This window comes from Equus asinus, chromosome 2, assembly GCF_041296235.1.
Source record: "Equus asinus isolate D_3611 breed Donkey chromosome 2, EquAss-T2T_v2, whole genome shotgun sequence".
NCBI classification, from domain to species: domain Eukaryota; kingdom Metazoa; phylum Chordata; class Mammalia; order Perissodactyla; family Equidae; genus Equus; species Equus asinus.
Genome location: NC_091791.1, coordinates 55428484 through 55446043, shown reverse-complemented (window position 1 = coordinate 55446043; position 17560 = coordinate 55428484). Strand labels below are relative to the sequence as shown.

General features: G+C 35.9%; 1 protein-coding gene across 11 annotated transcripts in view; it reads left to right on the top strand.

Annotated features, from left to right (window-relative positions):
* The window catches only part of CTNNA3 (catenin alpha 3), a 1499312-nt gene extending 1482615 nt beyond the window's left edge, over positions 1 to 16697 (top strand). For all 11 annotated transcript variants that reach the window (XM_070488663.1, XM_070488665.1, XM_070488664.1 and 8 more), the window contains one exon: positions 9062 to 16697. In XM_070488663.1, the coding sequence (XP_070344764.1) occupies positions 9062 to 9349 (288 nt within the window). In that variant the 3' untranslated portion in view covers positions 9350 to 16697. The remainder of the gene's footprint in view (positions 1 to 9061) is intronic.
* Positions 16698 to 17560: the final 863 nt, after the last annotated feature.

Sequence of the window (17560 nt, the reverse complement as noted above, 5' to 3'; positions counted from 1 at the left end):
TAAAGAAGATATGTAAATGTTCATTAAATACTCTAACATATCCTCAATATTATTAGTAATCAGAGAAAACCAACTTAAAACCACAGTGGCATTCTACTTCATACTCACTAGCACATCTAAAATTGAAAAAGATGTCAAATACCAGGTAGGGCTGAGGATATAGAGTAATTGTAACTCTCATATTATTGCTGGTGGGAATTTAAAATGGTAAAAAGACACTGGCCAACAGTTTGATAGTGTGTTATAAAACTTAAACATAACTTAAAATGCAACATAGCAATTTTACTTCTAGATATTTACCCAAGAGAAATAAAAACATATCCATTAAATAGTTGTACAAGAATGGCCTAGCAGCTTTATTCATAATAATAAAAGACTGTAAACAAACCAAATGTCAATCAACAAGTGAATGGATTAACAAGTTGTGGTATATGTATAAAATTTAATACTCTTTAAAATTAAACAAAATAAACTACTGATACATCCAGCAAGATGAGTGAAGCTTACAATTACAATGCTGAGTGAAAGAAGCAAAACACAGAAAAGCGCATACTGTAGAATTCCATTTATATGCAGCTCTAGAAAACATGCATTTAATCTACAGTAATATAAAGCAGATCCGTGGTTGCCTGACGCTGGAATGAGAATGGACTTGACTGACAAGAGGCTCAAGGAAACTAGTTGACATAATACAACACTGATAGAACATACTAGAATTTACATTTCTTTCTAGTGTACCAGACACACGGCAAATTTGACCATATGTTGGATCATAAAGAAAGCCTCCATACATATTACACTTTTAAAATCACTCAGAGCTTGTTTTCTAATTACAATAGTATTTTAGGTTAGAAATAAATAATAAAAAGAAAACTAGAAAAATCCTCTCTTACCAGGAAATTTAAAAAAATAAACATCTAGTCCATGCGGTAACTAAGAAATCAATGATAAAATATTGAAAACATTCTCTGAGATGGAAGATAAATCAAAAATGCCTGGTATTAACATTTGTGTACTGGTAGTTCTACTTTGTAATACTTCCAGGGAAAAAAACGATAAACTAAATGAAAAAGTAGAAATAGAGTTGTCATTATTCATAGACAACATGTTTGTGTATATAGAAAATCCAAAGAATCTAGAAAAAAATATAGAATTGTTAAATTAATTTTACAAGCTCTCTAGATGCAGATTAATATAAACACAGGAGAACATGCTCGGCTTCACTGGTTATCAACGAGGTGCCAATTAAAATCTCAACTGCAAAGCTGCCTACATGGCTAAGGTGAAAAATATGGGGAAAAACGTGTCGGTGAAGATATGTAGCGATTGGAATTCGTATATTGCTGGTGGAAGTGGAAATTTGCTGGAGCACTTTGGAAGTCTGTGGAAGTATCCAATAAAACTGAATATGTGCATTTTTATGACTGCAATGGGACTTTCAAGTACATACCCAACAAAATATCATATATTTCTTCACCAAAATACGTGTACCAGAATATTCACAAACTGCTATTCATAATAGCCCCAAACTATTTAAAAGTCCATCAGCAGTAAAATGGGTAAATTATGATGCTTTTACATAATAGAATGGTTTACCAGAAGAATTAATTGATCTTATAAGTGAAAGAAACCAGATATACAAATTACATATTGATTTAATATATATGTAATATATTTAACATATGTGTAATATGATATATGAGATAATACATATTAATACTATATAAAAGTATATTCTATTGAATGTTACTATTATATATAATATATTTAATTATATATTATATCATATTTATTAATACATGCATATTATATCTATATCTATTAGAAAAAAGGGACAACATTGATGTGAAAGTAAGAGTCAGATTGCTTGAGAAGGGAGGAAAATAGTGTCAGGGGGTATAGAAAACCTTTCAAAAAGTCTGGCTGTGTCTTAAGATAGGGTTTTACGAACACTTACATGCTGCAGCGAAAAAGCCGATAGAAAGTAATGGGCTAAAGATGCATTAACAGAAAAGAATAACTAATTGTGCCAAGTCCTCGAGAAGGAAAAGAATCTAGAGTACATGGAGAAGAACTGGCTATAGAGAGAAAAAGCGATAACTCTTTCATTTTAATGGAAATGGATAAGAATGAGGAACAAATTCAGGCAGTTGCATTTTGCTACTTCTATTTTTCTTTCCATTTTATTGTTGTTGTTTGTTTGCTTGTTTGTTTTATATTTATTTTAAGTGAAATAATCTGCAGAACAAGTGAGAATATGAGATGCCAGAGGTTTGATGAGAGTGTAAATTTGAAACAGTGTCTGGGTAGGATGAGAGCAATAATTGGCTAAAAACACAAAAAAAGCATCGTCTGTCAGCTTCAGGTTGGTGATAGCAAATTGATTTAGAAACCCATTTGCCCAATGAGGGGATTCTCTAAAAGTGGGAGAGAGTCACCTGTGGATTAGTGCTGGGGACATGGACAATTCTCTTCTACTCGATATTTGTAGCAGAGAGAAGCAAGCTAAGAAATGTTTACTTTTGCTAATAGAAGGATTAAAATGATAGAATAATGATGATTCAGAGATGCTGAAAAATAATGGAAATCTGAAAATGTCTGTAGACGGGAAGCCCTTGCATGGATTGGATAACTGATGCCATTTGGATTTTTAGCTTTACACAACCCAGTTTTTTTGCCTGTGTTCATGCAAAGGTGAGTGTCGGAACTAGGACCAAGACTGGTGCTTTCTTACTCTCAGCCCAGAAGTCTTGCACCATCATTAAGATGTCAGTTGAATATTGTCAATCGATGTCTATGGAGAGGGCAGGTGTCAATGCCCTGCCTGATGCTGGAGAGAAGAGAAAGCATAGGTTGAAACTCTGATGTTAAGAGACCCACACCAGACCCAGACCACTGCTGCTTGCTCTACATAGGAAAGAATATACTAAGTTTTCTGAATCTGTGTAACTAGTACCTGGGCTGTAGTTGTTATAGAAAATTAGTTTTTCAGATAGGCGTTTGCCTTCAAGTCAACATGGTTGAAGGATAGCTAATCATTAATATTACCAGCCTTATGTTTACAACAGGCCATTTCAAATAGAATTAAAAGGCATTCTGAGTAGCCACCTGAATTGGTTTTATGTTTGTGATTATTTTCTTTTAAGATAATACGAAATGTTTTTGGCCTAGAGTATGTGCTTTAGAAAAAAATCAGCTTTGGCAATGGTTTTTGACAGGACAAGATTACAACTGAATAAATGTCATATTTTATTTCATGTCTGGTCCTCTCAGGAGTGTTAAATTTCTTTACTTATTCTATGCATTGATTTTTCTCCCTTTTCAACTTAAATTGTCTTTTGCTGTTGTCATGTTCTAACAGAGAATTGGCAAAGGACAAATTTACTATGCAAATTCTATCAGTGGTCCATTGGAATAACTCTTCATATTCAAAGAAGGAGCCGCCTTCTCAATTTAATTATAAGCTTGACAATTTCGATTTGAATAGGTAACTCCATTTTGACTAGCCTGGATAAAGCCGCTGATCTGATTTTTCCATTAAGCCAGCCTGGCTGTTTAGCATTTTTTAATGCGTCTAAAAAGGGAGAATGCTTTCAATACAGGCCATTCTTCTAAAAATCTGTTCAGAAACAAAAGAATGTGTTAAGCAAATATTGGGATAAAATTAGGTCCTCAAGAGTGGTTCAGGGTAGATAATTAAAACATACTGAATTAGATGACGTATTTTTGCTAACATATATTTAAGCATTTTCTGTGGTGCACGACTATGTCTATAGGTGACAATGACACCTATAAGTTAGAAAGACTATAAACATCTTTAAGCATTTTAGAAAGAGTTATTTATGCTTTCACTTGTTATCTACCAACACAGGTACGTAATGCCCTTTTCATGCTAACCTTATTTCCCAATAGTTTAACTGAGAACTTCAAAACTAAGTAAGGGTTAAATGGAAACTTCAGGGTCAGGGGACCACATCCTGGTTTTTATTACAAGACAAAGGCAGACAAATTGATTTAATTTTATTTGAGAATCAGAAAAGTTTCGGTTTGTATTTACACCAGGACATATTTTAAAGATGAAGTAAATGTTATGCAATTCCATGTCCTACAAGCTATAATACAATTTGTTTATGGTTTTTCTTTGCCTTATTGATTTGTTTGTTGAGATCCACATTTTAAAATTTAAAAATGTTTCATTAGAAAAGTCTTAATTTAAAAGTCTTTAGATGGTTTGGGGCTTATAAGGATGACTGAGTATTTCTATTTACTATTTCAAGAAAAGTGCTACTTGGAAAATGATGGAGTATAAACATTATCAAACCACCATCCTAACAAAGTACCTTGGCAAGTAAGATACCCTCATTTTTCTTAGGAACGATATACATTACAAAAATTCTATAACCTTCCCCAAAGCAGTTATTGGGTAGTCAATTCTTTTATTTTAGACACTGTACTATGTTAGTGCACTTTTGCCAACTATTAGATATCCAACAATAAACACACAGTAGAAGTGACATATTCCTGAGAGGCGGGGTTGTGCAATGGGAAGGGCTGCTGTTACTGGAACCAGTCTGCCGTGGCTCAAATTCCAGCTCTACCATGTAATAGCTGTGCTGCTTTGAGCAAGCTACCAAACTCTCCAGGTCCTTTGTTTTCTCATCTATAAAATGGAGATAATAGTAATACTTACCTCATAAGTTTGCTGTGAATTAATTTATGTCAACTGCTTAGAATAGCACCAACATACAGGAAGCATACAATAGATATTAGCAATTATTATAAGCTGTTATTATACTTGAAGCCAAACTCCACACATTTGCCTGTCAAGTATTGCTTCTGTGCAGGTGCAACATCCCCCAGGGGTCTTTAAGTTCAGGTAAACACTGAGACTCGCAAGAATGTCATAGGCTACACTTGGCACCAGTTTACTCAGAAGTTTATGGGACAGGAATTTTATCTTTCCAGGCAACATCAGGCTTTTCTCTCCATAGGAGTCCCAGAAGCATTAGTTGACATGGCAGTTCACACAGGGGTTGGGAAGGTATGCTTTCCCCAGGTGACAGCACAGGTGCAAGAAGATGAGATCCACATCAATGAGAGTGAGGTTCGCTTAGGCTCAGCATCCTCATGCAAAGCGTATATCTTATAAAGGCCTTGTATCCAGAATATGGGGAAGTTGAGCCATATAGTACAAGAATAAGACATTTTGGTATTCTGATGTAATAAAGATGAGAAACAGAAAATCAAAAGAAGGAATAGCTAGCACATCTTTTTAGAAATTTTCCTTTTGGCCATCAATAATTACAATAGAATTTTGACAAAGATTTGCCAGCAGACATTCCATGTTGACATAGTTGTCAAAAACTTACATGACAAGTATTTAGTGTTGGTTTTTGTAAAAAGATCCAGATGTCCTATGTATACTAGTCGCATGGACAGAAAGGTGACGTTTTATGAGGAAAAAGAAAATATTTTTTATGTTGTTAAACTCTTTCTTTTTCGTAGCAAAGGCTTGTAGACATATCTCTAAGTAGGGCTGAGACTTTTGTCTGAAAACATTTTTAGAACTGGACAAATTTGTACTGTAGCTTAACTGAAATCACAGAGTACATACCCCAAAGCACAGAAGAGACACTACAAGAAAATAAACTAAGGTTCCTATGGAATGATAGTATTGGGTAGGACTCTATTTAGATGGTTATAATTTGCATTATTTGCAAAATACATCTTGCAATTAAAGAACCAACTTACTTAACATAATCACTGTATATTCATCCAGATACTCAAAAAGAAAAAGAAGAGGCGGGCCTTACCAATCTATGTTTGGACATAGGCAATATTGAGAAACTTATTGTGACATTAATAGGTCAGCAAGCTCAGTTATTTTGAAACCTCCCCAGTATTGTAAGAAGAAGCACAAGTCACCAGCATAGGAATGGCGGCCATCTTCCTATTTACTACCATACAAGAGCAAATTTCTGATTTGTCTAGGACAGAGGCCTTTCATTTAGGCCAAAATTCTCTTTGAAAAGTTATTTAAAACCTTGTCTCCTTTTATGGAAAGGGGTAGATAAGAAGCTGCTTATATGTACGTGCATGCAAATATTTACATATAACCTTAGGAGATTTGAGGGTCTTAGAAGCAATTTTTGTTCGCAATTGATACCTTGATCAAGAACACTACAACTACATCAGAGAGGGATGTTACCTGATGTTAGAGAAAATAGCTCCTTCTATGGTAAACATCTCAAGTTACCTTTGTATAGAAGAATTTTCAGTTGATGAAAATGATTTCTAATGGTAAGAGAATTTTGGGACCTCATTTTCTAGTCTGATTGATTTACTCTACTAGACCTTTAGAGGAAATTAACATTCTTGTCTTGCAAGAAATTCAGAAAACTTTGTTCAATAAATTGAGCACAGGGACCCTAAAGTGATGCCTTACCCTACTCAAATTTGCCTTTGTTTTTACAAAAAGGATTCTATTGAAACCCTCCCTTGAAGGATTTTTCATGAAAGTAGATCTGGATAAGAGAACTTACAAAAATTTTTTGCAGACATGAAATCACGCATTTATTCTCTATGAGTAAGCCTGAGCCACTGCTTGAGCCTCAAACAAAATTCCCTATGATTTGCTAGGCTTGTCTGTGCCCATTGCTTGTGTGGCCTGCGATTTGCTAATAGCAGAGAGTTATGCATCCTAGCTCACATAGCCCTTAGACCTCCAAGATCCTCAAAGAATGTCTTACAAGTTTTCCTCCTGAAATAACAGTATTCTTGCAGCAATTGTCCTAATCTGCCTGCAAAGCTAGTCTTCATGCTCTCCTAGGGGGATAATTTGTCCTATGGTTTTTCTGAGTTACCCAGAAGAGAGGTTTTACTACAGGCATTTAGCATTTTAAAATAAAGGGATTTGTCAGAGGCCAGCATAAGAGATTACAGTGGCACAGACAGGGCTTTGCTGAAGCAGTGAGAAAAGAAGACAATCCAGTTTCCACATTTTAAGGCATGGATTGGTCTTAAACATCCTCCCTAGACTCCTGGTTTATATATATGCTTACATGGAAAAATCTAAAGGAAATGAAATAAATACAATCTATACATGACAAGATTACAGAGTCAAAAGGAAAAGAAGGGAATGTAAGTGTTAGAGTGGGAAGGCCAAAAGCCACTGGTGAAATCCTGAATGAAGCAGGTCCCTAGGATTTTCCAGAATACTTTATGGCAGCACAGAGTCTTTGGAGTAAACCAAATATTTTCATGTTTGAGAGAGAAAATTACCAAGGATTCTCAATACTGTTTACATTAATTCATCATTTAGAAAGACTTTCTCTCTCCTATGGTGAAACAGGAGACTCCTTTCAGAATCTAACTGGCTCCAGGAAGATTTCAATGAAAATTGCTAACTATTAGAGGACAGATTTTAGCCTGCAATTTGTACACAGAGTAACATTAATAACAAAGTGTGTTATTCTATTCAAAGTCTATTGTTGTTATTTTTTTTAAGTTGAGTACAGATTCAGAAGCTCTCGGTGTTCTCTGCAATACATGAGTGCTTCATGAAATCCTGTTTAATGTTTGCAAACCATTTGTCATTCCTGCCACATGCACAAATTTTACATTTACGGCTTCAATAAGTAAAAAGACTTAAAGATATGTAGTTGCCAAGTATTACTGCCTTTCACATTACATATTTTTTGGGGTTACCTTTTCAAGGATTTCAGGCTTGGCATATAATGGAGCTAATTAAATTTTCTTCCTAGGAAGCAGCCAGCTAGACCACTGCCCCAGGCACATAACCTCAGCTTATGACTTTCCGTCGCTCATTTATTCTGTATGTGAGATGAGACTCGTCGAACTGCAAAGGCAGAAAACTCAGGCCAGGCAGCTGCTGGTGAATTTTAGTAACTACAGAGCCAGCGTTTGAGTCTCAACCCTGACAGCACACATCACAGGCAGGTGACAGTGGAGGCACATCTTTCTGTCTGAGTTGGCTGTGGATGACAATCTGCCAAACGAAAATAATGGGAGAGGCATTAGTTGTATAAAAATGAACCAACTTGGCGTAGCTCTGAGGCATTTTGCAAGATTGAAGGAATATCACCCCATTTTCCCCTGAGATTGTTTTTATAAACAACCCAGAAAACATAACAATTAAAATCAGAGTCATGTGGGAAAATGTTTCTCCTAGTAATTTCATTAGTGCATCTTCAAAATTAAGCAATTTTGTCAGTCTTCATAAGAAACAAAGGAAATGATATTTAACAACAATCAAGCATTTGGCAGTCATTCTATTAGGTTCTTTACACATATTATTTAACTTAAATAAGCATTTGTTCCCTATTTAATATCTGAGGAAACCAGGATGAAAATGGTTAAATGATTTGCCCAAGTTATCAAATCGCACACCCGGAATTTAAACCCAATTTTATTTGACTGAAAAGCTTTGGCTTTATCTACTTTAACACACTGCGTGACAGGTTGAAAAGTTCTGTGTTTAAAAAAGAAACTCTCTTAGGTGGAATTATTTGGGAAATATTCATGAGAGTGAGTGGTATGCATGCATGTGTACATCTGTATGTGTGATGTGTGTATGATAGCTATTTAAAATATAAATTCCATGAGAGGGAGAATTTTCAGTTGTTGTTCTTATAAATTGACTTATAGATAATATAGCTTTTATCGTAGATAGTCGTCTCCTATAGAAAGCGCTCAGCGTTACCCCTGGAAATAGGGAGATTCGTTACAAAGAAAGCAGTGACCACGTGGACCGTAGAGTATTTTACAGGATTTATAGAATCCATTTCACTGAAAACCAAGAGAAAGAAATTAATCTCTCTATCACCTTAGAAGATGGAATATGGATCTATTTATGCATCAGATAAATATATGAATGATCAAAAATAGATTGATGTAGATAATTTACATAGATACATAAAATGGAGATTAACTCATCCATTTCTGGGGTAAAAACAAAGTAGCACATTTCAACTTCTGTAGTATTAAATCTTTTTAAATTCCTGATTGCCTTCTTGAATAACAGCTGTTTTTTTCCCTACAGTTGGACAGTGTTACCTCCCTGATCCAAGCAGCCAAAAATTTAATGAATGCCGTAGTGCAAACAGTGAAGATGTCTTATATTGCCTCAACCAAGATCATCCGAATTCAGAGTCCTGCTGGGCCCCGGCACCCAGTTGTGATGTGGAGAATGAAGGCTCCTGCAAAGAAACCCTTGATTAAAAGAGAGAAGCCCGAGGAATCTTGTGCAGCTGTCAGACGAGGCTCGGCAAAGAAAAAAATCCACCCAGTGCAAGTCATGAGTGAATTTAGAGGAAGACATGTCTACTGAAACCATTTACTCTAGTGCCTATATTACAAGTCCTGGCTAAACACACCGCTTTATTTTTACACTTCATTAGTTCTGTGAGTTCACTAACTTTTAGAGTATAACCCACAAATAACATAAAACAGTGGAGGCTGAATCAACATTAGTAACACATATTTGGGATCATGTCATTGTCATCTCTGTATGGCCAGCACCTAATAAGTAATCAAGATATGCTTGTTGAATGAATGAAAGCTTCGGGTGTCATTCAGCCTTTCCCATCACAGAGAATATCTTACATTCATTACCAAATGGACATAGAAGACTCAAGTGAGACGTGTCATCTGTAATAGCTTGAGTACACTCAACATTTTCATTTTTAATTAAAACATTGACATGAAGTCTTGACTTGATTTTAAATGGAAACAAAAGACTTCATAAAATATTTTCCCATTTAATCTCCATACTTTCTTTACATGACCTGACCTGACAGACGTGTGATTCCTGCTATAGGAAAAAAAGTTCAATCTCTAGATGTCTATATCTTTTGTCAACTAATTAGGCCAACATTCATCAGAAACTAACCAAGCTTGAGCAATTAAGCTACTTCCTGGATTTTTAAATGAGCCTTGATTATTAATGGAGCAATTTATTAACATTATAAGGGTTATAATGAATTTTGATGCCACAATGTGCCTTTTAGGATTCCATTGTGTTTAGCAGTTCTGCACATTGAGTGTTGGGCTTAAATGGTCCATCAGAATACATATGTGGAGGAAGAGTTCTCACCCACTGGGGAAATGAGACACCTAACTATATCCTCAAGTGAGTTATGACAACAGAAATACAAGGAGTTCTGCATGACTCTAAAAATCCATATGTATCAGCTTACAATTGTAATTAAAAAGAAAAGACAAATTTGAAAAAGCTTTTGGCATTGAGTAAAATATAACTGTGTGAATTGTACCATTGAACTATGAAGTAGAGTTAATGGCAATGAAACTGGAGTAATTTTAATAACATTCTTTCAAATAAAAGTCATTGAGGTCATTTTATAACTCCAATCACTGTGCTCATCCCTAGTTAAGTTCATAATGGACTTCATAATAGTCTCAGAGTCGAGCGCATTGCTTCTTTCTCTCCTCGCTCTTTCTCTCTCTCTCACACTCTCACTCTTGCTCTCGCTCTTTGGAGGAATTAGATTTAAGTTTCACTTTTTCTCATGCATAGAGTTACCATTCACAGGATCTGAAACATGCATTCTCTTTTCTACTTTATCAAAATGATACCATAATTGTAACTTTACTTTGTGCAACATTGCCATTGATGAGTTGTTTCAACAATCAGGCCATCTTAGTTTGATGAAGTAAAATTCAAACGTGCAGCACCAGTTGATGTTAGGAAGATCAACTTGGGTGAAAGTATGTGTGAAACATCAAAATGCATAAAGGTTGAGAACATGATGTGTATGTTATCTTGAGCAAAATGGCATGGGAAAAGGATTTATTTGACATCATTATTAGTTATGGGGAAATGTTAACATTATTATTGTAGTAAATTATTTCATTCTTCTAAAATTCTGGCTTGCCTGGGCTCACCACATAAACTTCCTAGAAAGTGAAAGCAATAAGCTTCTCCCTGTCTTGTACTATGCACTGGCCCACAATAATTTTTCTGGACAGGTCCACTCCCTAAAAGAGAAGGGAGTGCAGAAAGGAATAAGGGAATCCAGCTAATTCAATTTTCCAGAACTATCTAGATAAATGAGGCAAAATAAGGAGTGTCTTTTGTTGGGATGCTACCATCATTTCTGCTCTAAGAGTAGATGTTGCAAGAGTAACATCTATGATACCTCCTTTTCTCAGGTAGAAGTGTGAATTTTTAATTTAGTCAAGAAAACAAATTTAAAAAAAATCACCAAATTACTAGCTGTATATTTTAGTTCCTAAAGCCACATGCTCAAGAATTGTAAGAGTCTCGTCTAGAAAATCTAATGTCCCTTTGATCCTGCATCAACTTTCCACAGGTTGGAATAAGATGCCAAAAGAACAGAAATAACGTGAAATTATACAATTACCAAAATAACCTCTATATCTTAAAAAAAAACTGACTCTTTACCCAAAACAAGATGTGAATAAGGCCTCCTCTTCAAAGTACGTACATTTCCAGCTTAGCTCAAAACAAACAACTATAATTAAACAAAACAATATAAAAATTAACTTGGCGAATGTGCCAGCAGTAAAATCTGCCGTAGTGATCGAAGGTGCAATATGAACCAGATGCATAGAGCTGAGAAAGACATCTGTGCTCCAGAGGGAATTCCTGTAGTGGGCGGCATTTCAAGATTTAGTTTGATTCAAACCTGCTGATAATATAAGTGCTTATATGCAAGGAAAATTAACAACAAATATGTTAACAAATCTTTGCATTATGAAGCATAGTTAAATGAACCTAATCAGTAACTATGAATGTAGTGGGTATATTTATAGGGAAGCCCCTCCCCTGCATGGGAATGGCAGAAATTTCTTAATGAGAATGATGGCTTTGGTGACCCATCTATACCTTCTGAGATCACATCACAGAGACTGGTGCTTCTTCTGATGACACATTTGCTTTATCCTGCTAATCAAAACTCACCTTTTTCTTTTAGTGAAATCAATTTGTGTTACTTTATGTAGGAAAAAACAAAAATCCTTGAGAGGGAGAAGAGGGTTTATTCAACCTACAAGGTCGATTCCATCCTGGTTAACCACCAGCATCCCTGTCAAACATTAGACTGAAATCACAATGATAACCTAGAAAATATTCATGAAATCATAATCCACTGAAGATTCTTCTAATTGAAAAATTGGAAGGTTTTCATCAAACAGGAAAGGTGAAAAATGTAAATCTCTCCTTTTTATTTATCACAAGTGGAAATTATTGGATCAAAATTTTTGTTTATTTCTAATGGAGTTTCTGGATACAACTCGACGATAAGTCAGAAAAAAATTCAAACACTAAATTTCAAAGGTAATTTATTAGTTATCCCCTTTCTGTTTGTCTTATGACATGAGTAAAAACTATGAATGCATTAGAAAATACAATAATCTTAAATGTGCCTTCTGGCCTTTGCAAATCTCTTAATTTATCAGTATTAGTATAACAAATGTTTGCCATAAAATTCCTTCTGTATAATGGGTAAAGATCTCCCTACCTGTACAGAAAGGTCCACTTTTCCAGTCTGGCATTCTTGCACATTTAACAGACACTTACCCTTCAAAGGAGGTCAGTTTTCAAGCCTTACTAAAGAAAGATAATTAAAATTGTGACCCCACAGTTAAGTGCCCATTTTGGGCCTCAAACCCAGCAATTAGTGCTCCTCAAATTCAATAATAAGTGGCTGAAAAGACTAGTGTCCAACAATGGAGAAAGTTGACAGACTTTCTTTCTACACCTTCAATTGTCCAGGTCTATTGATCTCCCCCATCCCTGGGTGAGGTATCATACTATTAACTGCTGCCAAGTTTCTGCCAGAATGATGCAGTCAGGCTTGCTCATCCCAGTCAATTACTCCAATTAATGTCCTTTCCTCTTAGTTCATGCATCAAAAATATCCCTCTCCCATCTCTCATCTCCCTAGGTATCTAACCCACATATAAATTGATTAATATATCCTGTAGCATTCTAGTTAAAATTATGAATTTTAATTCCCAGCAGCATTATTCCTTGTTTTTTTCTATTCCAGAAAACATTCTTACCCTTTCCGTGTCAAATGCACACTTCCATGCTAAGGATTGTGGTTCCCATGGATACAGATTTCTGTGTAGTGGCAGAATGAATGGAAGGAGATCTGAGGCTTTTCCTGGTGATGTTTACCATTCTCTGGCGAGCTCATTGCAGAATTGCCAACCTGTGTCAGTATTATTGTAAATAATTCTCTAGGTCAACAAAGCAGGCATCAGAATCTCAAGTGGAATGAAATCTGAACTTTCTTTTGTCAGCCTGTCTTCTGCTAAGACAGCCTGTTTATTGCATATTTAGGAATCAATAGCCATTTTTCTGTTTAGAAAGTCAGAAATAGCTCTGTTTGACTTGATCAGAAAGTTTAGGGACATCCATATAAAAGATTATAGCTTGCATATTATTTCAATAAATCTTTTTAAGTATCTTAGGAAAAATTCTGCAACCTGAAAAATTTATATTCATGCATCATTTTCATTTACATATCATATACCAGGAAACCACACTTATTCAGATGAAAACCCCATAGTATTTCTTTTGTCATAACTCTCTTCCCATACCATTATGATATATCTTTAGTATTAATATTTTTCATGTTACTGCCAAATAAACAAGCTAGACCTAATGACAGAAGCATCCATATATAAAGTAGTTGAAAGTTTTCATTTTGGCCCTTTGGGTCTATTAGGAAAGAAAATGTGGATGTTTTTAAAACTAGGTGTATGCAACTACAGAGATCCGAATCAAGGCTGTAAAACTATCCCACACATGTAAAAGAAGAGAGAGCAAAAGAAGAATTAAAATTTTAAATTCATTTTTTTGGCTATTTTTAACCAATTCACATGAACAAGAAACATTTTCTATTAAAGCAAAAGAAAGCATAGTTTACAACATTAATCATTTTACATGTGAATTTTTTTCCCCCTACCAGGATAGATAGGATCTATTCCTCGACACTTCCAAAGAAGATCATTAATACTAACTGAGAGACCCATTTCCAAATGGAACCCAACCTTACCAGAATCCCGTCTGCAGGCAGTAGATGGTTTGTAGGGCTGGCCCTTATGTAGATTCGGGGATGAGATATTTCATGGCTGCAGGCTGGCTTATGACATCCAACAGTCCCCATTGGTTTTGGGAAACAAAACACAAGAATTGGTTTCCAAAATAAGTTTGACAAGTTGGAGAAAAAAAGGCAGTAAATACAGAGCAGTCCTAAAGGAACAGGGCTAAGAAAGTGACAGAGGTTTGAGGGAGAATAAGAAAGGCGGCTGCAGAAGCAGATAACTTTTACAGCCAGAGGGAGGAGGAGTGAAGATTAGGCAGCCTCTTCCTGAGGAAGATTTTAAGGCTAGGATGGGGCACTTGTTGCTGGTGGCTTGAGTGAAGTCATGACAGAGGCAGGAGGATGGATGATATGACTTTTGAGGATGATTTAGTAGTATTGTTTGCCAGATGAGAAAGGGAAATTCAGCTGCTTTTCTAGGCTGATGATGGGTGAAATTTTTCCCAATGTCAGAGCTAATCAGGATAATCACACATTCATATATTTAACAAATAGTATTGAGTAACTATGATGTTTCAGGCTCTAAGTTCTTAGGATATACCACATAACAGAATAAACAGGGATCCTTGCTCTCATGTGCCAGCTCTGTGCTTAATGCTGTTATGTATTTAATGCTCTCAGTAACTCTATGTGACAAACATTATTATCTCCATTCCATAGATAAGGAAACTGAGGCTTAAGCAGGATAAGAATCTTGCTCGAAAACTCACTGCCTTTAAAATTGGGTTTGTTGCATTCTAAAATCTGAACTTTTAGCTACCACGTCATCCAGACTTCCTGGAAACTGGGATTGGGGTTTTCAGTTGAAAATGAGATAGGCATTTCAAATGCTAGCTGACTTCCTATGTAAGAGCAAAAAGATCAAAACCTTGAAAAAAATATTAATCCATACCTATATCATTCAAAGCAGGTAAAAGACAGGTGCATAAGTAATTAGCGGCATATTCTCATCTTTAAAACTGAATGTAGAATATCAGATACATAAGGGGTGAATATTTCATCTATGTGATCTGAAATAAAATGAAAATTCTTGCCAAATTACTTTTGTTCCCATAAAGGAGAACTCTTCAGTGGAAATGCCCATTTCCACCCTTCTTCAGCATTGATTGGTGAAAAATATTTGTTGACACCATTTCTTTCCAGTTTTACAGCTGGTCTGTGTCTGTGGGTTTATAAATTATAGATCTCAGGGGAGTGTTGGCCAAGGATTATTGAAATAAGGTAAACTTTGTGTTCCAAACTGACCCCAATTATAGCAAATATATATTTCCTTCTTTATGGGGATCACAAGTGTATGCAGGATGTGCCTGCCTGTAGGTGAGTTAAGTCCTATAACTTTACATAGTCCTTCCTCCTAGAACCCACCGAAGGCAGAATTCTCCTTGCCCATGTTGCTGGATGTGCCTCCCTATCTCAGGCCTGGAGTTGTTAAATGACTTCCTTACCTCTCTTACAGTGGGGCCACAGGTGTTTCCTCAAACTGGAAATGTGTTTATTTGGGGTCTCCACCTTTGGGTACCTGGCAGTCACGATGGTGCCTGTTCCCAACTATAAGGAAAGGAAGCTCTCAAGAAGGAAATTCTCTCTGAAAAAGGCTTAGATTTCTAACAATCATCTCTACCAATGTCTTCAGTGTAAGATATCCAAAAGCCACTTAAATGATATTAGCAGAGTGGTCCCTGTGTTTTCATTTCCAATGAGATAGTTTCTAGTTCTAAAGTTTTCTTTCCTTTGCATTTTCAAGAGGAGTACTTATTTTTAGTTCTGGTTACTTGATCTTGAAGGTATGTAGCATCTCTTTAAACATTCTAAGCCCTTCTCAGTAATTAAATCAACAGTTCAAAGGCCTGCAGCTAACTTTTTTTTCTATTCTGACAGCCATACATTACACAGTCTCAGGCCAGCCCTCAGCTTGTCACCTCAGTTTCCCATCTTTATGTGAACCTCTCTGTGGTATTCACTGAGAGTCTAGCTTAGACAGATGGGTTTCCTTGACCGGGGCTTCTAACATCAAATCTGGGCTGGAGTGTTTATTAATAAAGAAAATGGGCAAGTCTGAGATGTTACTTCATGCTCTCAGTTAAACAGAACTTTCCTCCTTCCTGAGGCTTTAAACATAAAATTAATTTAAAAAATACTGTAGAGAGAGTTTTCCATTGCTTGCCAAATTGCGCCATTATAGCTCTCTGTTCTTGTTTGTTGCTATACAATATGTCCATGGGAGAATTTCAGCAACTGTCTTGCAGGCTTAAGTTGTGCTTCTTATTGATTTTGAAAATTTTCCTTGTGCGGTCCAGTCTCTCTAAAGAAAATTTCACTGGACTTGAATGACAGAAGAATGATTTTTTCCTCCATATACATGACTAGCAAGTCCCCGAAAACAGAAGTAGCATATGTTGTGCCCAGTTTGGTACTTAATAGTTGAGATTTAAAATAAAATTTTCTTGGGGAAGCTGGGTCATTATGAATTAAAATTTTTGGTGAAAGATTTCCAGAGGCCCCTGCTTTCCATTTTGATTATGCTTTTAGTTCCATAGTGACTTGGCAAAAAAAAAAAGGAATCACTTACTTTATGTACTTTTATAAACAGCAACTTTGAGAGCTTATACTTAGTAACATGTCTGATGGCAATATGTGGGACGAAGGCAGATCTAAACTAAGACCTCTGAGACGAAATCAAAGTGAGCAATCGACAATAGTCATGTTTATTGCAGCACTTTCTTGAGAGCTGAAGTCTAGGGCCATTGGAGGTGTTTTAGACCACCACGCTCGCGCATCTCACTCTGCTATGTGGAAGGCAGAGTGGGGCTGAGCGAACCGCCTGCTATAGTAAGGCCGATTCAAAGCTGTTTTATGGTTTGGCTATAGATAAACTTTGGCAAAAGCACTTGTAGATCTTTCTGGTCTATATTTACCCTTAAAGTCAATTTCGTCAATCAATAAAAATGAATTATTTATCCAGGAATAGAAAAAGCTCTTTGATACCCTCATGACATTGACATAGAAGCCCAAATACTCCTTGTTTGAGACTCTGCATGCCTTTTCTGTTTAACTGGAACAATGAAAAATTTGCTTTCATTGTGCTCTCAATTGAATTATTTCACACGTGTAACACTGGGTTTGTTTTGAAGTTATGTAGTATTATTTGAAATAATATTTCGACTTATGTCACTCTGTAGTTTATTAATAATTTGCTCAACTGATAAACAATGGATGTTAAAGCAATAAAAATGAAAAGACTGGCCATGCCTTTGGTGTTTATCTTTGGTGGCATGTGTCTTGGGTGGGACAAAAAAGGAAGTTCAAGAATTGCTGAGGATTCTAACCACGTGCTTCTAGGAATCACCTTCATTCCCACTCTCCTTCAGTTGCACATACTGCAACTCAGGGAGGGCACTTTCACAAACTACTGCATGCACACAAGTAACATGGACCATATCTGAGAG